The sequence below is a fragment of the Panicum hallii genome, chromosome 1, assembly GCF_002211085.1.
Source record: "Panicum hallii strain FIL2 chromosome 1, PHallii_v3.1, whole genome shotgun sequence".
In the NCBI taxonomy this organism is placed as follows: domain Eukaryota; kingdom Viridiplantae; phylum Streptophyta; class Magnoliopsida; order Poales; family Poaceae; genus Panicum; species Panicum hallii.
In genome coordinates this window covers 10,353,832-10,371,397 of record NC_038042.1, presented here as the reverse complement: position 1 = coordinate 10,371,397, position 17,566 = coordinate 10,353,832, and the positions used below count along the sequence as shown (strand labels likewise).

General features: G+C 49.3%; 1 protein-coding gene across 1 annotated transcript; it reads right to left on the bottom strand.

Moving 5' to 3' along the window:
- Window positions 1-862: 862 nt before the first annotated feature.
- LOC112884193 (protein phosphatase 2C and cyclic nucleotide-binding/kinase domain-containing protein) lies at window positions 863-8,148 on the bottom strand. The gene is made up of 15 exons (XM_025949558.1): window positions 7,871-8,148; window positions 6,043-7,213; window positions 5,508-5,639; window positions 5,179-5,403; window positions 4,956-5,081; window positions 4,808-4,870; window positions 4,295-4,377; window positions 3,558-3,789; window positions 3,133-3,443; window positions 2,967-3,045; window positions 2,802-2,868; window positions 2,395-2,672; window positions 2,073-2,260; window positions 1,366-1,522; window positions 863-1,261 (listed from the first exon to the last, which is right to left on the bottom strand). The coding sequence occupies exons 2-15, from the start codon at window positions 7,105-7,107 to the stop codon at window positions 1,016-1,018; spliced, it is 3,252 nt and encodes a 1,083-aa protein (XP_025805343.1). The 5' UTR covers window positions 7,108-7,213; window positions 7,871-8,148; the 3' UTR covers window positions 863-1,015.
- Window positions 8,149-17,566: the final 9,418 nt, after the last annotated feature.

The following is a 17,566-nucleotide window of genomic DNA, read 5'->3' as shown; positions in this document are numbered from 1 at the left end:
ATTGGGAGGGTGTGCCGCCTGGCGTCGAGGAACTGGTGGCAGGCGATCTTGCCGTGTACCGTTGGTCTAAGGCTGTCTCCAACGGTGCTCTCTGAACCGTTCTCTACCCTATATATAGAGAAGATTTCGTTCTCTATTGCTCCAGCAGCGTTCTCTAAATGGTCCTCTAAAATAGAGAACGCTACAGGTTTCCTCTGTATATAGAGATTCTCTCTTCTCTTCTCTATTTTTTCTTTACGTTTTAAACACTGAATTAAATAAAAATAAAATATGTCTATAGCATTTGAAATATGATAAATACGTACGTACAAAAATTTGAAACAAAATACGTTTCTAATATAGGGTTTAATGTATAGAGAACAAGATTTAGAGAACGTTGTTGGAGAGAAATGAGATATAGAGGAGAGAATCTTGTAGAGAATTCTATAAATAAAGGATATAGAGAACGACGGTTGGAGATAGTCTAATGGAATGAAACTATTCCGCTCAAATAACAACAGTTCGTGTACATGAATTCCCGACATTTTTTTTCCAAAAACCTTCTTACCAGAAACTAATTATCATGGAATTCTCCACCTTTTCCTATCAGCTGGTTGAGTACAGCCCGCCAAAGCAGCAACATGACGAAGAAGGTTGTGTTTTGAAAAAACCCTGATTCTGATTGTACGGTACAAGGTACAACTCCCAAGCTCACCTCGACAGACAAACAGGCAACTCCCTAGCTGAACTCAGGCAAAACATCCATAGAGCAAACTGTCTCTTGTTGTTGACTGAGCACCTATTTGGACCCTTTTTGGCACATCCCAAATTTTGATAAGATAGTTGCAAGCCGACATATATGATCACAAAAGGAATCTTTGTATCTACACCTTGTCAATTTCGACCTAACTTAGCTAGATTTAGTCACATGTATACCTTCTTTCACTTGATATAAGAATGCTCCATGAAAAAATCTAAAGACATAGACAGCCGACTAGAACAAATCCATCTTTGGATAATCGTACCACTACTGAGATCACCAATCTTGGATCCATTCTGGAGCCATATGATCATCTGGGTCTTCAATTGGCACAGAAGGAGACGCTGTTAAGTCCTCATTAAGAGTTTCTATACAGCTATTGATGCGCTCAGTGATTTCGTCAGGTACTGCATAAGTCTCAGATGCTACTTGTTCCCAGTCAATGCCATCAAACCAGGGATGTTTTTTCACAGCTTCAGCACCACTGGTTCCAAGGCGAACATTTTCATCTACCACAAGTAGCTGTCAAGATGACATGAAGAAATTAAGTACCGCTGTTGCATGAAATCTGGATAAGCTGAAAATAAATGAACAGTTGAATTGCAATTGTCGAGATTGGATATAACCTTGGTTATAAGGTCAACAACTTCCGCACTGAGCGTTGATGGAATAACAAGGTGGCCTTTGGCAATTTTTGTAACAGGTTCCAGCTCGCTCTCCCTCCAGGACCCAAATGGCATGTCAGACTGCAGCATGAAATAGATCAAGACTCCAAGTGCCCACCTGATCATACAAAATCAAATTGGCCTGTCATAATTTCCACTCAAATATTCTGTGTCTGAAAAACACACTCAAGTACTGTCAGCACAAATTTCATTATTTATTCTTTTTTGAGGTGTATATCTCTCCATTTATTTTTGCTGAGATGAAGGTATATACTGCAGTTTGCATGCTTCAATCTGTTAGATGAAATATGCCAGATCGGCACATGCATCTGACAGAAAAAAAATGCCATGTGTGCTAACAACTACCAGAATCTCTGAATGAAAGGTCACTTAAGAAAATAACATTTCAAAATTTGCATATTCAGCTCGAAAAATTGATCATCCGTTGCATAAACAGTATTATTCCATAAATAAAGGTTAGATGAGGAAACAGTATTTTCAAATTTTTCCATATGCAGTTGGTAGGAGATGTCACACATTCTTTTGGAAATCACTACAGTCACATTAGAAATATAAAGTGGGAATAAACGACTGCCATGACTTCATAGCACATACATGATGCATTGATATGGAATGCTTATGTAAGAAAGGGGTCAATAACCACTTACCAGTCAGCAGGAAATCCATGGCCCCTACCAAGAACTATCTCTGGTGCTAGAGAGTCAGCAATCCCACATATTGTATATGTCCTTTCACCATCCATTTTCTTTGCAAACCTAAAATCCACCAGCTGCAGATGTCCTGATCTGTCAAGCATAAGAATGTCTGCCGAAACACCTCTATATATAATGGACTTCTGAAAATGCATAAATACATATCAGTATGTATGTCAGGAGAATCATCATAACACATATTGTGAATTAAATCTCAAACCAAATATATAATGTTTCATATGTTGATTGCTCAAAAAAGAAGAAAACCACTAATCACCTGATGAAGTTCTTCTAGAGCAATAACAACTGAGGCTGCAAAGAACTTCGCAGATGACTCATTTAGCGGTGTATGAAGTATTGAAGCCAGTGAGCAACAAAGGCAGCAATTCAGCAATATTCCTAGATATGACTGATCAGCACAAGTGCATAAGACTTCTGGCACACAAGTTGATTGGCTCAAGCTTTTCATAATTTCCTTTTCCTCAAAGACTTGTACTTCCTTATGGAGATCTTGTACTCTCTTGATGTAAAACCTCTTTAAACTTCTGATCTTGTCTGGTCCATGATTCAAACAAGAAAAAGGAAAATCAAAACGTGATTAACCAAAACATAGGAGTGTCTATCAGGAAAATTAATTTTCCCATAACATACATCAATATAATCAGGCAGAATTGATTATCATACCAGAGCCCTTAATTTGGACGAGACCAATCTCACTGCAATCAGCAGCATATATGCACATTATCCATTCCTGAGAAACATATACACAACTGAGTATCAGTAAAAAGGAATCACAATGAGATCTACTAAAGCATGCTAGAGAAGAGGAAAGAAGTACTAACCCCCTACCAAATCATATAGCTGCACTCTCCTAAAGGGAAAGTCATCATCTGCAACATTCTTCTTAGTGACCAGAGATTCTTTGGTCCTGCATAGAGGCCATACAACAGGATAAGTTTGATGGTTGACAACAATTCGCGGCCTATCTCCATAAAAAATATTTCAGACACGTTACCTGGCATCTGCTTGTGACAGTTTAGGCAAAGGCCCCACAATTGTATCAAATTTCTCCTTTGCAATAGTAGAACAAGTCACATCAGCAATAGCGATAGCAGTGAAACTAATGGTTTCGCCAATGAGAGCCCACTCTCCAAAGTGTCCTCCCTCATCTATCTCAACCACATAATTATCATTTTGCTGACTGCTTTGTGCCTGCTTTGTTTGAGCACTAACAAGGTCCCAAGTATCTGAGTTCATCTGATCAGCAGCCAATATAAGTCTCACACGACCCCTTTGAATCACATATAATGCAGAGACATCATCATTCTGAAAAATTATATACAAGAGTAAACACTTAGTTACCACTAGGTTGATAACCAGAAAAAGAAGTGCAAATGATTGAAAAGATATCATAAGCAACTGTTTATTCACTCCAAGTACCTTGTCTACTATTGTTTGCCCATCTGCAAAAGATACTTCAACAAGTGACTCAGCAAGTTGACTTAGTTGAAGCACTGTAAGTCTTGTAAACAGCTCTACTGATCGGAGCAATTTCAATGATGGTATGTTTGAAAATTCTGACATCAGAATTCCCCGAAAATCCTCCCTCTTTAGAGCCCACAATGTTCCACTTGTCACAGCACGAACAGAAGCTTGAAGTGGCTTATTATGCCTGTTTATGACAAGAATAAATGATGACTAGATGAATCAAACAGCAGAGTACAGCCTGTATAAATTGATTACAAGAGAGCATGGTAAGTTTTGGAATTCAGATTAAATTCAGAAAGATTTATGCTATTGCTCTTTTAATCAATTTATTCTTGTCAGATTACAAGAGAGCCCAAAATTTTGACAAAGATTCATGCTCTCTTGAAAAGAGTTTGAGTGGTTAGTTTGTGAATATCTATTTCTGGATTTTAGTATGGCGAATGCAGAAAATGGGACTCATTTCCTCAAGTAATAGTACAAGAGGAAATAGAAACTGCATGACTGATAAGTACAGTGATACAGATAGCTACCTACTAATATTCAGACCATGAATTTTTTAAGATGAACAGTGGTGTTACTGGTGTAATAACCTACACTTCATAGGGATATCCAATGCTGTTTGTTATTAAAGACAACATTTCCAACGATGATACTGATAATGATATAATGAACTGTACATATGGACTCACATCAGTGCTAGCTCCCCAAAGGAAGAAAGCTTGTCCGCTGTATACCGATGCAGAACCTTGGTTATTTCCTTTCCATCTTCTTCCTGTTCCATGTAAGTCAGCTTAGTATCCGAAAATTGTGCGACGAAGATCAGAAAAAGAGGAATTTCATCAACTAATTGACTTGGTTGAAACACATGGTCAGAATAAGTTCAGAATGTAGTTAGCCTAAGGGACATGTATTGGAAAAGTTAGGAAGTGACCAAAGGTTCCGCGCATTCCCTTTGCGTGCCAATTTGTACATCAACGATCAGACAAGCAGCTTTATATATTGCATAGGAGCATATATGACAAACTACTACATGTATTTTGACCAAAAAGGTGCTGCTCTTTTAGATAACAAATAATATGTTGCTTATCTTTGATAAAATCCTTCTGAACAAAAACTGGTGAGTTTTACACTTACTACTAGCACAAAACTCACAATCTGAAATCATATTTACACATGTCAAAAATTTAATTAGAAATTTATACCTGAATGGCCAGAACTTCATACTCACCACTACCAACTACATAGAAGCAGTCACCTTCGCCACCCTGCATCGCACGGTATCCTTTTTCAGACTTATAAGAAACCTAAAAATGCAACCACTTAAGATAACAAATATAGAAAGGTAATAACCTGTTGCACTACTATATCCCCAGGTTTCACCTCAACTCGTTGCATACAATCTAGTAGAACATGACATTGCGACTCAGTAAGCTTTCTGAAGAGGAAATGATCATGTAGTACCCGCTCAATATGCGCCTTCACATCGTGTTATTTGAGGTTTGTCAGCAATAGGATATCATGTAACATATTAAGTAACGAGGAAGTTTGTAGTGATGAAAACATTAGACCTTACTTGCTCTTCCCATGTTTTTCGGTGCGATGGAGATGGTGGGACCCATAATTGGCCATTTTCCAGAGAACTTTCAAGAGCCCTCAATCGTGCACGTGATAAATCATGTCTGGAACGCTGATTGTTGGTATTGGAAGTTACTATTAGTGGTGATTCAGAGCCTGCCACTCCTACTACTTGATGTGAAGGTTGTAAAGACACTTTTGTAACAGTCTGGGTAGATTCCATCTAGTAAAACAGCGAGCATAAAAATATGTGAGGCTTCTTCAGGGAGTTTGATGAAACAATTGGTGCGGAAATAATGCAAAGAAACTACAAAGATAGTTTCATACATCAGTTAACCCATTAATATGCACAACTATGATTGTAATATCATCTGTGCGTGTTTCATACTGTAGCCAAAGACGATAGGACTCAGCAACAATTTCTGCACATGCATCTCGAGGATCCTTGTATTTAGAAATCTGCAAATTCACCACCATAGGGATAAAAGTTTAGCCCCCATATAGTTTCAAACTTCATTAAAAGATTTAGTTTTATTAGGGGAAAAGATTTTAAAATTTGATTCAAATAGTACTTCATTGTAATTCCTAAAAATGAGGGATTTGACCAAGTCCACAGAAAACAGATATTAGGGGACAATGATAGGTATAGTGAATTTCCCTCACAGGTGGACAACAACATAGTTCCTATATGGTGAGTGGTGACTGCAACTTCGCTAATTGAATAGGAAATATTTCATTATTTTCATATCTAAGACATCCATATAACTGCAGGGAATCAATCCGGGATTTTGAGTGCTCCAAATGATCTGAATTTTGAATGATGCAAGCAGTAAAGATTATGCAGATAGTAGATGTAACTTACCATGTCAACAACTGTTTGACTGGAAAGGAACTCAAAAACCCCATCACTAGCAAGAACAAAAAATGGATTCTTGGAATTGAGATCCAGAACAAAAATCTCAGGATCTGCAATGACACCAATGGACTCAGCAACAGAATCTCCAATGCTACGTGTAAAAGCAGTTCCTGGGTACATGCCATTTTGCACCCATAGCCTTGGAGGATCACCGTCATCACTTTCCTCAGTACCCCAACACTGCACATCTGGGTTCTTTAGCCCCTCTATTTGATCCAACGTCAGAACTCTAGCACCACATTCCTTGACCCTTTCAAGCTCATCAAACCGGTAAGGAGTTTGATCTATGGAGAGGTCAACAGCAACAATATCATCCCCTCGTTTTTCAGCAATAACGGCACGTGAGTCGCCAGTATTTGCAACATATATAGTTTTACCCCTGACCAATATAGTGATTGCTGTAGTACCACTCATGGAGTCATCCAGGTTGTCGGCATGAAGTTGCGAGTTTGTTGCCACGAAAGCAGCATGAAGAGCCAGCACAGCATCTGTATGGAACCGATTATCTCTGAGCAGGTTCTCACATAATCTTCGCTTCACAAACTGTGAGCACTGGGCTCCATATTCTCCATGACCATCAAACACACCAAAGAAGTGGTCATCAGGACTCGTTCCAAATGGGGTATGTATGCAGTAGCTATCTTGGTTTAGCTTGTCCAGTGATTCTGGGTAGTAACCTCTTTGAGACAAGAAGGAGTATCTCAGATCATAGTTACCCAAAGGGACCTGAACTTTGCGCGAACCATTAGGAGGAAGAAACTGTGATGAGACCCTGGATAGTCGGCTGATGCCAACAGTTGATTCCCTTGTAGTGTTCATTTGGTTCAAGGCATCGTCATCTTCCCCAAGATCATCAGAAGAGTCATCTGAACCAGTGGAATCAGCCTTTCCCCTGCCTCTGCTTGACTTTCCCCTTGATTCTCTTGGGGAGTCAGGTGTCTGCCTGAGGCACCCATTTGAGCACAAAGAACACTTCAGTTGTGAACAACATTTGGAAGCTGAACAGCCCATGAATCAGAGGTAAAAGCAGCTTTGGTCAGACCAAATTAGCACGAATAACATGAGCAATAAAAAAAATCCTCCACTGTATCAATAACGGATTCCTCCCAATGCTCACCTGAAATAAAAACCAAATGTGTAGCAAGTCAACAATAACGGACAAACTCATTTCATAAATAAAATTAACAAAATAACTGCTGTCCGTGAGAATTTATGCAAAGCAGTTCTGAAACGAAAAGTATACAGCACATGCGGCAACCGAAGTTTCTGATATGAAATATACTTAATCACAATCTAATAAGCATAATTATCGTAGCTCTGAACCTTATGAACTCCAAGAAAATGCTGAAAGTGATGAACTGATGATCGTGGATGCTACACAAAAGCAAAAGGATGATCATTTTCGCACTCACAAGTCCACAACAGTACAAAAGGAACATTTTGCATATAGCTCGACCAAGATTTCGACAAAAGGGAAGGGCACTGTAGGAACTAGCAGAGTCCTTTGAGCAAACAGAGCCCCTGAAAACATGCACAGTTCACTTTTGCTTGAGATCTTTGCACAGCTACATACAAGCAAGAAGCGAGGAACAATCACTACCAAAAGAGGACCAACAAGAAGTAAATGATGAAGCCAACCAAGAGACCGAAATGTGGAAGAGCCCGACCTGGTACAACACTACTGACAAGTCTGTACTTGAAGTTCAAGAAAGCGCGTAAAAGACAAACGAGAAAGAAACAAACAATAAAAGGGAGTGCCAGGCATGTAACTTACGGCAGCAGAGATCGGCAAAGGAGGAGGAGAATAGCACCGGCAGCAGCATATCTGGCTGCGTCGGCGGCAGCCTTGCGAGGAGAAGAACGGATATGGGGAGAGAGGGATCGGAGGGGTGGGGAATTTTGTGAGGTGGGCAGAGGAAGCAAGCAAGGCACAGCGGCAGGCAGGGCGGAGAAAGAGAAAGGGGGGGCGGAAAGGTGGGTGGTGGCAGTAGGGTAGCCGCTAGCTAGGCGAGCTAGGCAGTGGAGGGAGGGAGGGAGGAAGGTATCGGTGATGGGCATTAATGCAGCGGAATGGGAGAGGAGAAGAAGCAACGCAAGCGTGGTGATGCCACCAATCTTGAGGATGGGACCAAGTCTGCAGCTCCCCTTGCACTGCACGCGCCGCCGCAGCTCTGGCCGGCTCTTCTCCAGCCTCCCCCGGCGCGTGTGACGGGCTGCGATGGTTGATCTGATATGAATGTGAGATTTAGATAGGTCAATAAAAAGGTGCAGTCGGTATATACATCGGTATATACGGACAGAGGTACCTTCTGTTAGGGTGTCCAGCCCGAAGGGTGCGAGGGTATCCATAACCTCGCCCTATGCCTTTGCATGACAGGGTGTACGGTCCGAGCCTCATAACTGGGGTCGCAGTCTCCGGACCGCGCCCAGTGCTCTAACAGGTCCGGCACCTCCATGTGCTCACAAGGACAAGGTGCTCAGAAACGGCCACCACGAGCCCGAACCCCCGCGGGGTGGTCCGGTGCCACCACGTGTAGAAGACAGACCCTCTGGGGGCCTGTGCACCTGGGTACCTGGGTCAGCCTCAGGGGCCCGGACCTCCCTTCCCTCCGGGAGGAGGTCCGGTGTCGTCACGTGCCCCTGAGGAACCGGCTGCTAAGCCAGCTCTGCCACGTGTCCGGTGGCAGCCAGCCTTCTATGGGACGCCAGCCCAACTACAGCATTAAATGCCGGTAGGTGGGGTGCGCGTGCACTGGTCAGGGCGTGGGCTGTCCACTGACACGTCAGGTAGGTATGCTGACACCACGGTAAGCCCGTCAGTTACCGAGGCGGCGCGTCGCATCACCACACCGCGTATGAAGGCGGACGGCGTGTTGTCGCATCACAGCGCCGCGCGCGTGAGCAAAAGGTAATTATGATCTGTTGCAAGAGGGCTGCGGCGTGCGCTGCTACAATGTGCGCGGAAGCTACAGCACGGCAGGTCAATACGACCCCTTCTCCTGTCAGCAGGAATTGACCCAACAGTGATATCACGTCTCCCACTGTGCATGTCACTGACAGCAGGCACTGTACCGGTGAAACGGTACATGACCATACCATGGTAGAAGATATGCACACCAACTTCCCGATCGAGGACTACAGGGAAGAGCCGAAGAGGAAGATTTCCGAATCTGTGGTATAAAGTCTCCAATGTGTACGTTATCTAATATATCGCCGGGTCCACCTGTCGGGGCCCCGCTCAGTGTACGAGCTCCCCTTGAGCCTATAAAAGGGAAAGCGCGCTCGTTAGAACACAAGTTCTTAAGGATACAGAGACTCCCAAGCTCACAAGCTCTCGGAAGCTTAAGTTCTCACAAGCAATACAACACAAAGTGGACGTAGGGTTTTACGCTTCGGCGGCCTGAACCACTCTAAACCCTTGTGTGCTTTCCGTGTTCATTCACCCCTTGATCTAGCGTTCCTTGACTTCCCCCAAACTCATCCTAGACTATGATTACGCGGGTGCATTCCGCCACCCGGCTGGAGATTTCCTTCGACATTTGGCGTGCCAGGTAGGGGATTAGTTTGGTTTGTGCAAGATCAAGGCCCTTGGTCACAATGGCTCATTTAGCTGAGCTCCGTGACCACCCGATAGGGGAGGAAGTGGCATCATCTGCGCCACTTACCTCTCGCCGTCCCCCATCCAGGGTTGTGGCACCTGTTGTGCCACAGCGAGCTGCGGGGCAGTCCTCCTGGGCCATGTCGCAGCCCGCTCAAAATGGGCCGCTGATGGCGGCCAGGGAGCTGCTCCACCACCCACCAGGCATGGCAGCCTCGCCTGACGCGCTGAGGCAATGGCGTGACGATGTCGACCGCCTCCTCAACCTAGCATAGGTTTCCCCAAGCTCAGCGGGGGGATCTGTGCCCAGGCAGCGTCGTCACCAAAGCGGCACATCCGGCTCTGTGCACTCCCCATCAGTGAGGAGTGCACGGACCGAGGACCTGCGTGCAGAGCTCAACCGCAGACGTGTGGGAGAGGATGCCCGCATTACCATCGAGCAGGCGCATGTGCGCCGCCTCAGCATTGAGGGATGGAACCTCGAGGCCGAGCTTGACGCGGCTGTGCCAAAGCCGCAAGGACTCGCTTAGGCACCGGTGGCTGGGGTGGGCTGCGCAGCGCTGGCAGACCACCTCCGAGCGGTGGCCTGGACGTCCAAGTTTCGGCCACACCTGCCAGAAAAAGTACGATGGGTCAACCAACCCGTCGAGATTCCTGCAGGTCTACATCACCGCCATCACGGCGGCTGGGGGTAATGATGCCGTAATGGCAAGTTACTTTCATGTAGCCTTGACCGGGCTAGCCCGAACATGGCTCATGAATCTCACTCCAGGATCCATCCAATCCTGGGGAGAGCTCTACGCGCAGTTCATGGCGAACTTCGCCAGCGCATACCAGCAGCATGGTGTGGTGGCCCACCTCCACGTCGTGAGGTAGCAGCCCGGGGAAACCCTCCGGGCCTTTATCTCCCGCTTCACCAAGATACGTGGAACCATTCTGCGTAACTCTGATGCATCTATCATCACGGCTTTCCATTAGGGGGTCCGTGACGAGAAGATGCTAGAGAAGTTGACGACACACCAGGTGGAAACTGTTTACCACCTTGTTCGCCTTGGTGGACAAATGCGCCAGGGCCGCAGAGGGCCGTGCATGGCACTCTGCCTCTCAAGGAGGATCTGCCCAGGTGGGGGGCTCTAGTGTTGCTGCTCCTGTCAGCGGCAAGAAAAAGAATAAGAAGAACCATGGCATGGACAAGCCACGAGCTGGGGCTTCGGTCGCTGCGGTGGCAGTGGCCAGGGGCCAGAACTCGCGTGGCAAGTGCCCGCGCCAACAGCACACTGACCCTAGGTCGTGTCCTGTGCATCCTGGGGCCCGCCACATCGCTGCTGAATGCTGCGAGATCCAAAAACTCGTGGAGCACCTCAGCAAGAGGCGTGACCAGGCCTCCAAGGATGGCTCCTCCCCACTGCGGCGGTCCGGCAAGGAGAAGGTCTCCGATACCGATGCAGCTGCGACAGAGAGGGAGTTGGGGTACCAGACCCCAAGCAAGGACCTTAAGGATCTCTTCCACCAGTCCGACTCCAAGTCCGGGGGGACGAGCACCGCAAGAAGTTGTACGTCATGTACGGCGGCAGTTCGGAGCTCATCTCCCGGTGGGACGTCAAAACCCTTCGCCGAGAAGTTTTCTCGGTGAAGCTGGGGACACCAAAGGCGGCGCCCCACTAGCGATGGAGGAGCACCACCATCTCCTTCGGGTCATCTGACTGCCCGGAGAATATGGCGGGAGCTGGGGTGCTACCACTTGTCACCGTCCCCACCATTGCCAACATCAGGCTCCACCACGTGCTGATCGATGGAGGCGCCGGTCTCGGCGTCATCATCTATGCAGCGTTCAAACAGCTGCAAATTCCGGAGTCCAAGTTGACCCCATCTCGCCCATTCTCCGGAGTGGGCCCTCATCCCGTCTACTTGGTGGGGACTATCTCCCTGCCGGTCACGTTCGGGACGGAGGTGAACTTCCGCACAGAGAACATACTGTTCGAGGTTGCGGAGGTGAACCTCCCTTTCAACGCCATCATTGGCAGGCTGACTCTGTACCGGTTTATGGCCGTTGCCCATTATGGGTACTTGGTCCTCAAGATGCCGTCCCCTGCTGGCGTCCTCACCATGCAAGGTGACTGGACCACTGCTGTGGTGGCGGTAGAGAAGCTGCATGCGCTGGCAGCGGGACTCGCCCCGGCTGCTGGCGCAGAGGGGTCCAACCCTTCACCCTCACACGTCAAGGTGCCTACCAAGGCGCCCAAGGTCCGTCCGTCTGATACGGACGATGTTCACATGAAGACCATCCAGGTCGGAGCGGAGCCCTCCTAGACCACCCGCATCGGTGGGAACCTGGGAGAGAAATAGAAAAGCGTGCTCATCACCTTCCTCCGGGCAAATGTTGATGTGTTCGCCTGGGAACCATCACAGATGCCCGGGATCCCCAGGGAGGTGATTGAGCACCATCTTTAGATTCAACCCGACGCCAAGCCGGTGCGGCAAAAGCCATGGAAGTAGTCTATCGAGCGGCAGAACTTCATCCATGAAGAGGTCCGCAAGCTGCTGCAGGCTGGTTTCATCGAAGAGGTCTACCACCCCATGTGGTTGGCCAATTCGGTCGTCATCCCGAAGGCTAACAAGAAGCTTCGGATGTGCATCGACTAAACCAACCTCAATAAGGCATGTCCAAAAGACCTATATCCACTTCCTCGAATAGATCAGATTGTAGATTTCACCTCCGGATGTGACTTGCTGTCCTTCATAGATGCCTATTCTCGTTTTCATCAAATCAAAATGGCTAAAGCAGATAGGAAGCATACAGCTTTTGTAATAGTGGATGGTCTTTATTGCTATGTTGTAATACCATATGGACTGCTTAATGCCTTACCCACCTTTGCTCGTGCAATGAATATTATGTTAGGTGATTCAGTTAGAGACATAGTGGAAGTGTATGTTGATGACATTGTTGTCAAGACTAGAGAATCGAATTCCCTTCTAGAAAATTTAGCTCAAGTCTTTGACAAACTACGCGCGACCTCCACGAAGCTTAACCCCGAGAAATGTGTCTTTGGTGTCTCGGCGGAAAAGCTTCTCGGTTTCCTGGTGTCACACAGGGGGATCGAGGCGAACCCGGATAAGATCCGGGCAATCGAGGCAATGAGACCCCCTGCACATCTCAAGGACATGCAGAGGTTGACGGGGTCTCTCGCAGCCCTCAGCCGCTTCATCTCAAGGTTGGCAGAGAGGGCCCTCCCCTTATTCAAGCTGATGAGGGGGTTCGGTCCATTCACATGGACTGAGGAGGCAGAACAAACCTTCTAGGAGATGAAGCAGTACCTCACCTCCCTGCCGGTCCTGGTGGCTTCGGACCCAGGTGAGACACTATTTCTGTACCTTGCAGCCACGACTGAAGTGATCAGCATGGTGCTGGTCGCTGAGAGGTCCAAGCAACTCCTGCAGGGGCCCCCGCGGTCCCCCCTGTAGGAGCTGGAGGTCCGGCCTCTGCCAATGTGACAACCGACCCTGCCTCGGGGAGTCCGGCCGGGTCCCCACCTGGGAAAGAACAAGAGGGCCTGGGGTCCGGTGAGTCCCCAGCTCGGGAAGAAGGACCCAGTTCCGCTGGCAAAGTTAAGACTGTCCAGAAACTGATCTACTACGTCAGCGAGGTACTTCATGAAGCAAAGGCCAGGTACCCCGAGATGTATAAGCTCCTTTATGCTATACTCATTGTGTCCCGAAAGCTCCGCCATTATTTCCAGGCCCACAAGATTGTGGTGGTAACCTCTTACCCTTTGAGAGCCATCCTCCACAATTCCAACGCCACGGGCAACATCGCCAAGTGGGCTGCAGAGCTTGCTGGATTTCAACTCGACTTCCAGCCCCGTCACGCTATCAAGAGCCAAGTCCTTGCCGACTTTGTTGCAGAGTGGACTCCAACGCCAAGTGTCCCAGGGGGTCCGGACCATAGTTCGGACCCTCCACCTCCAGAAGTCAGGGCTCCGGTGTTCACCGGACCCCACTGGACGTTCTTCTTCGACAGATCCGCACGCAACAAGAAGGCTGGAGCTAGCGTGGTTCTCATCGACCCAGGTGGCGAGCAAGTAAAGTATATGGTGCTCCTCGACTTTGAGGCCACCAACAACATGGCGGAGTACGAGGCTCTGATCTTTGGATTAACGGTGGCCTTGTCCCTGGGGGTCTGGGAGCTCCTGGTCAAGGGAGACTCCCAGCTCATCATCAGGCAGGTCCGAGGGGAGTGTTGTTGCAACAATCTCTAGCTCGCAGCATACCTCATCCACGTGAGGAAGCTGGAGAAGGACTTCGACGCACTGGAGCTGCAACACATTCCACGCGAGAGCAACTCGGCGGCAGATGCACTCTCCGCGAGGGCATCAACTCAGGCATCCGTACCAGAGGGCGTCTTCCAAAGACGGCTGCTGAAGCCTTCCGCTCAGCCTGCCGAACTGGGCGAAGGGGGTCAGACTAGCACCTCGAAGCTAGCGGTCCCAGAGGCGCTCCATCCGTGGGGTCCGCCAAGGGTTGTGTGCATCGTCGAGAGTCCCGAAGACCTCATGGAGCCGCACCCAGTTTCTCAAGGTAGTCCCGATGTATGGATCTCCGAGATCAGGGACTACCTAAAGGACAACTTCCTTCCTGAAGACCAAGCATCTGCTGAGCGTATAGTGCGGTTGGCTAAGCGATACGCGGTGGTAGAAGGGGATCTCTACCGCCGTGGCGCCAATGGCATCCTCATGCAATGCATTACCCAGGAAGAGGGCTGCGACCTGCTCGCAGAGATCCATGAAGGTGAGTGCGGAAGTCATTCTTCATCCCGCACGCTGGTCGGTAAAGCCTTCCGGCATGGCTTTTACTGGCCGACAGTGCTCTAGGATGCAGTTGAGTTGGTAAAGTCCTGCAAGGCATGCCAGTTCCATGCAAAGCAGATACACACTCTAGCTCAGGCTCTGCAAATGATTCCACCCTCTTGGCCTTTTGCTGTTGGGGGGTTGGATATCTTGGGACCATTTTCTAGGGCTATCGGCGAGTATCGCTACATCTACATTGCAATCGACAGGTTCATCAAGTGGCCGGAAGCAACCCCTGTGGTCAACATTACCAAGGCGTCAGCAACTGCCTTCCTCAAGTCAAATTGTGTGTCGGTTTGGGGTCCCAAACCGGATTATCACCGACAATGGGACCCAGTTCAAGAGCCAGCACTTCCAAGAGTACTGCGAGGATATCGGCATCCAGCTCTATTTCACTTCTATGGCACATCCCAGAAATAATGGCCAAGTGGAGCGGGCTAATGCTGAGATTCTCAGGGGGCTCAAGATCCGCACCTACAACGATCTTGAGAAACATGGCGCGAAGTGGGTTGACCAGCTTCCAAGCATATTATGGGGGAACCGGATCACACCCAGCCGAGCGATTGGAGAGACCCCTTTCTTCCTGGTGCACGGGGCCGAAGCATGCTTTCCCCCGGAGATCACCATGGGCTCACTATGAGTCCAAGCCTTCGATGAGGACTTGCAGGAGTAGCAGCATCACCAAGATGTAGACCTCATCGATGAGCGAAGATGGCGAGCAGCGGTCCAAAATGCACGGTACAACCAAGCGCTCCAGCATTATCATCAATGGTTCGTGCATAGTAGGGAGCTCCGGGTTGGGGACCTAGTCCTACGGTGAATCCTGAACCAAGAGGGGCTCCACAAGCTCTCGCCCAGCTGGGAGGGTCCCTTCAAGGTGATGAAAATATGCCGACCCGGATCTGTTCGCTTAGCTACGGAGGAGGGCATGCAACTTCCCAACCCATGGAACATTGAGCACCTCCGTAAGTTTTATCCTTAGGGGCTTAACTGAGAGAAAATTCTTTCCTTTGTAAATAGTAGCATCCTTGTGCGGACCAGGGTGGTGGAGGTCCATCCACATAAACTCGACCCCTGGCGTCCATTGCATGATCTATCAGTACCAATTTATCAAGAAAAAATTTATTCTCAGTCTATCTTTGAGGATCGTGCAATTCGGTTCTTTTTCTTATTTCCTGCTTATCCTAACCCCCACGTGGTCCTTTTTTCCCTGCCGTGCCTGAGGCTGGTGTTGAGTTGCAGCGTTGTGTCTCCGCCTAGGACCTCTGCTTCACAGGAAGAAAGGGTCCGATCTTTTGGTGATCGGCTTCAGGAAAGCGTGTTTGTCGTCTGCGGGGTCCAGAGTTGTGTAGCCGCTTAGCCTGGTTCCGTACCCTAAGCCTACATGCTCTACCTCCCTAGGATAAGTGCCGTAGTACCTAGAACCACGGACCCGGAAGCCCGGACCCCTCCAATCCTTGAACCTAGGCCCTGGTGCTCTGATTCGCTAAGCATCTTAGAGGACCCTCGCTGGCAAGGTCCGGGACCCCGTGGGAACGATTGCTAAGCGTCGATTCTAAGTCATGTGCAGGGATAAACCTTGTTTCAATGGTAGCACGTCCCTCGGTAGACCCGAGAGCACATGACAGAACAGGCAATTGGAAAAACGGCTAAGTTTTCTTGCAAAACAGTTAAGTCTTTATTGCTTGTCATATACAAAACATTACATTACATTATTTACAATATACAAAAAATTACTCCTATTCTATTGGCAGTCCGGAGGGGCCCCTCCCGTTTGCAGGTCCGGCCCAGTGAAGCGCTCGAAGCGGGCGGCCACGATCTCCACCGCCTCTTGCACTCCTTCCCGGGCAGCGGCCACCGTTTCTGGTACGGGGCCAACCAGGACTGGAGTCAGGGGGATCGCGGGGTCGTGGCTCCAAAAGCAAGTGAGAACGAAGTCGACCACCACCCGGGCAACCTCCTGCCCTTCGGTCTCCAGGCGCCTGACGACGGTGGACTCCAAGCGTTGCAGATGCTCAGCGGCGGAGTCCAGCACCGCTAGGATGGCGCCAAGTGAAGAAGGGGCCTCTGCAACCTGGAAGGGACTTAGCCCAAGGATATCCAGGGTGGAGTTTGCTTCACCAACCCACTTCACAACCCGCTCGATCCCGGCGCTCTGCTCCGCCAGGAGTCCCTCCACCTTGGCCTCCTGCTCCTTGAGGTCCTGGGTCCGAGCCTCCATGTCCGTCTGGAGGGCGGCGAGGCGGGCCTCCTTCTCCGGGGCGGCCACCTCCCGCTCCCCGAGGCCTCGGGTCCGGGCCTCCATGTCCGTCTGGAGGGCGGGCCTTCTTCTCCTGGACGGCCACCTCCCGCTCCCTGAGGTCTCAGGTCCGAACCTCCATGTCTACCAGGCGGGCAGCGAGGCCGGCCTTCTCCTCCTGGATGGCCACCTCCCGTTGCTGGAGGTCGGCTCGTTCCTCATCAATCATCTTCACCGCAGCCTTGGCGCGGTCGATTGTGTGATGAGCGGCCCGCTCCTTCTGTTCCACCTCCAGGTCCTTTAGGATCACCGCTTTCTCCCGCCGGGCGACCGCCATCTCCCGGTCGACGGCCCTGCTCATCTTCTCGCGCTGGACATCGCGCTCCAGCTCGAGCTGGGCTCGTTCCTCGGCGGCGCGGGAGGCCACCTCTTGGATGCGGTCCCTCAAGCGGTGCTCCTAGTCGGAGAGCCGGAGGCGCTCGGCCTCCAGCTCCTCCCACTCCTGTCGGAAGCCCTCTTCCATCTCCTCCGTCGCCTGCTGGGCCTTGACCATGAGGCGGGGGAGGGGACCTTCACCCGGCTCGGGAGAGGGCACCTCCCATGCACCACCTCCGGCGCACCCTCCTGTGCGGGCTGGGGGACGGTGTTAGGAGCCTCGGCGACCTCCGCTGCGTCTACCCCCGCTGTCGCCGCAGCCGGCTCCGCAGAACGGGCCTCCGTCATGGCTCCCGATGCAGCCACCGCGGCTAACTCTCCGCCCATCGCGGCTGGTGGGGCCGCCTCCTCCTG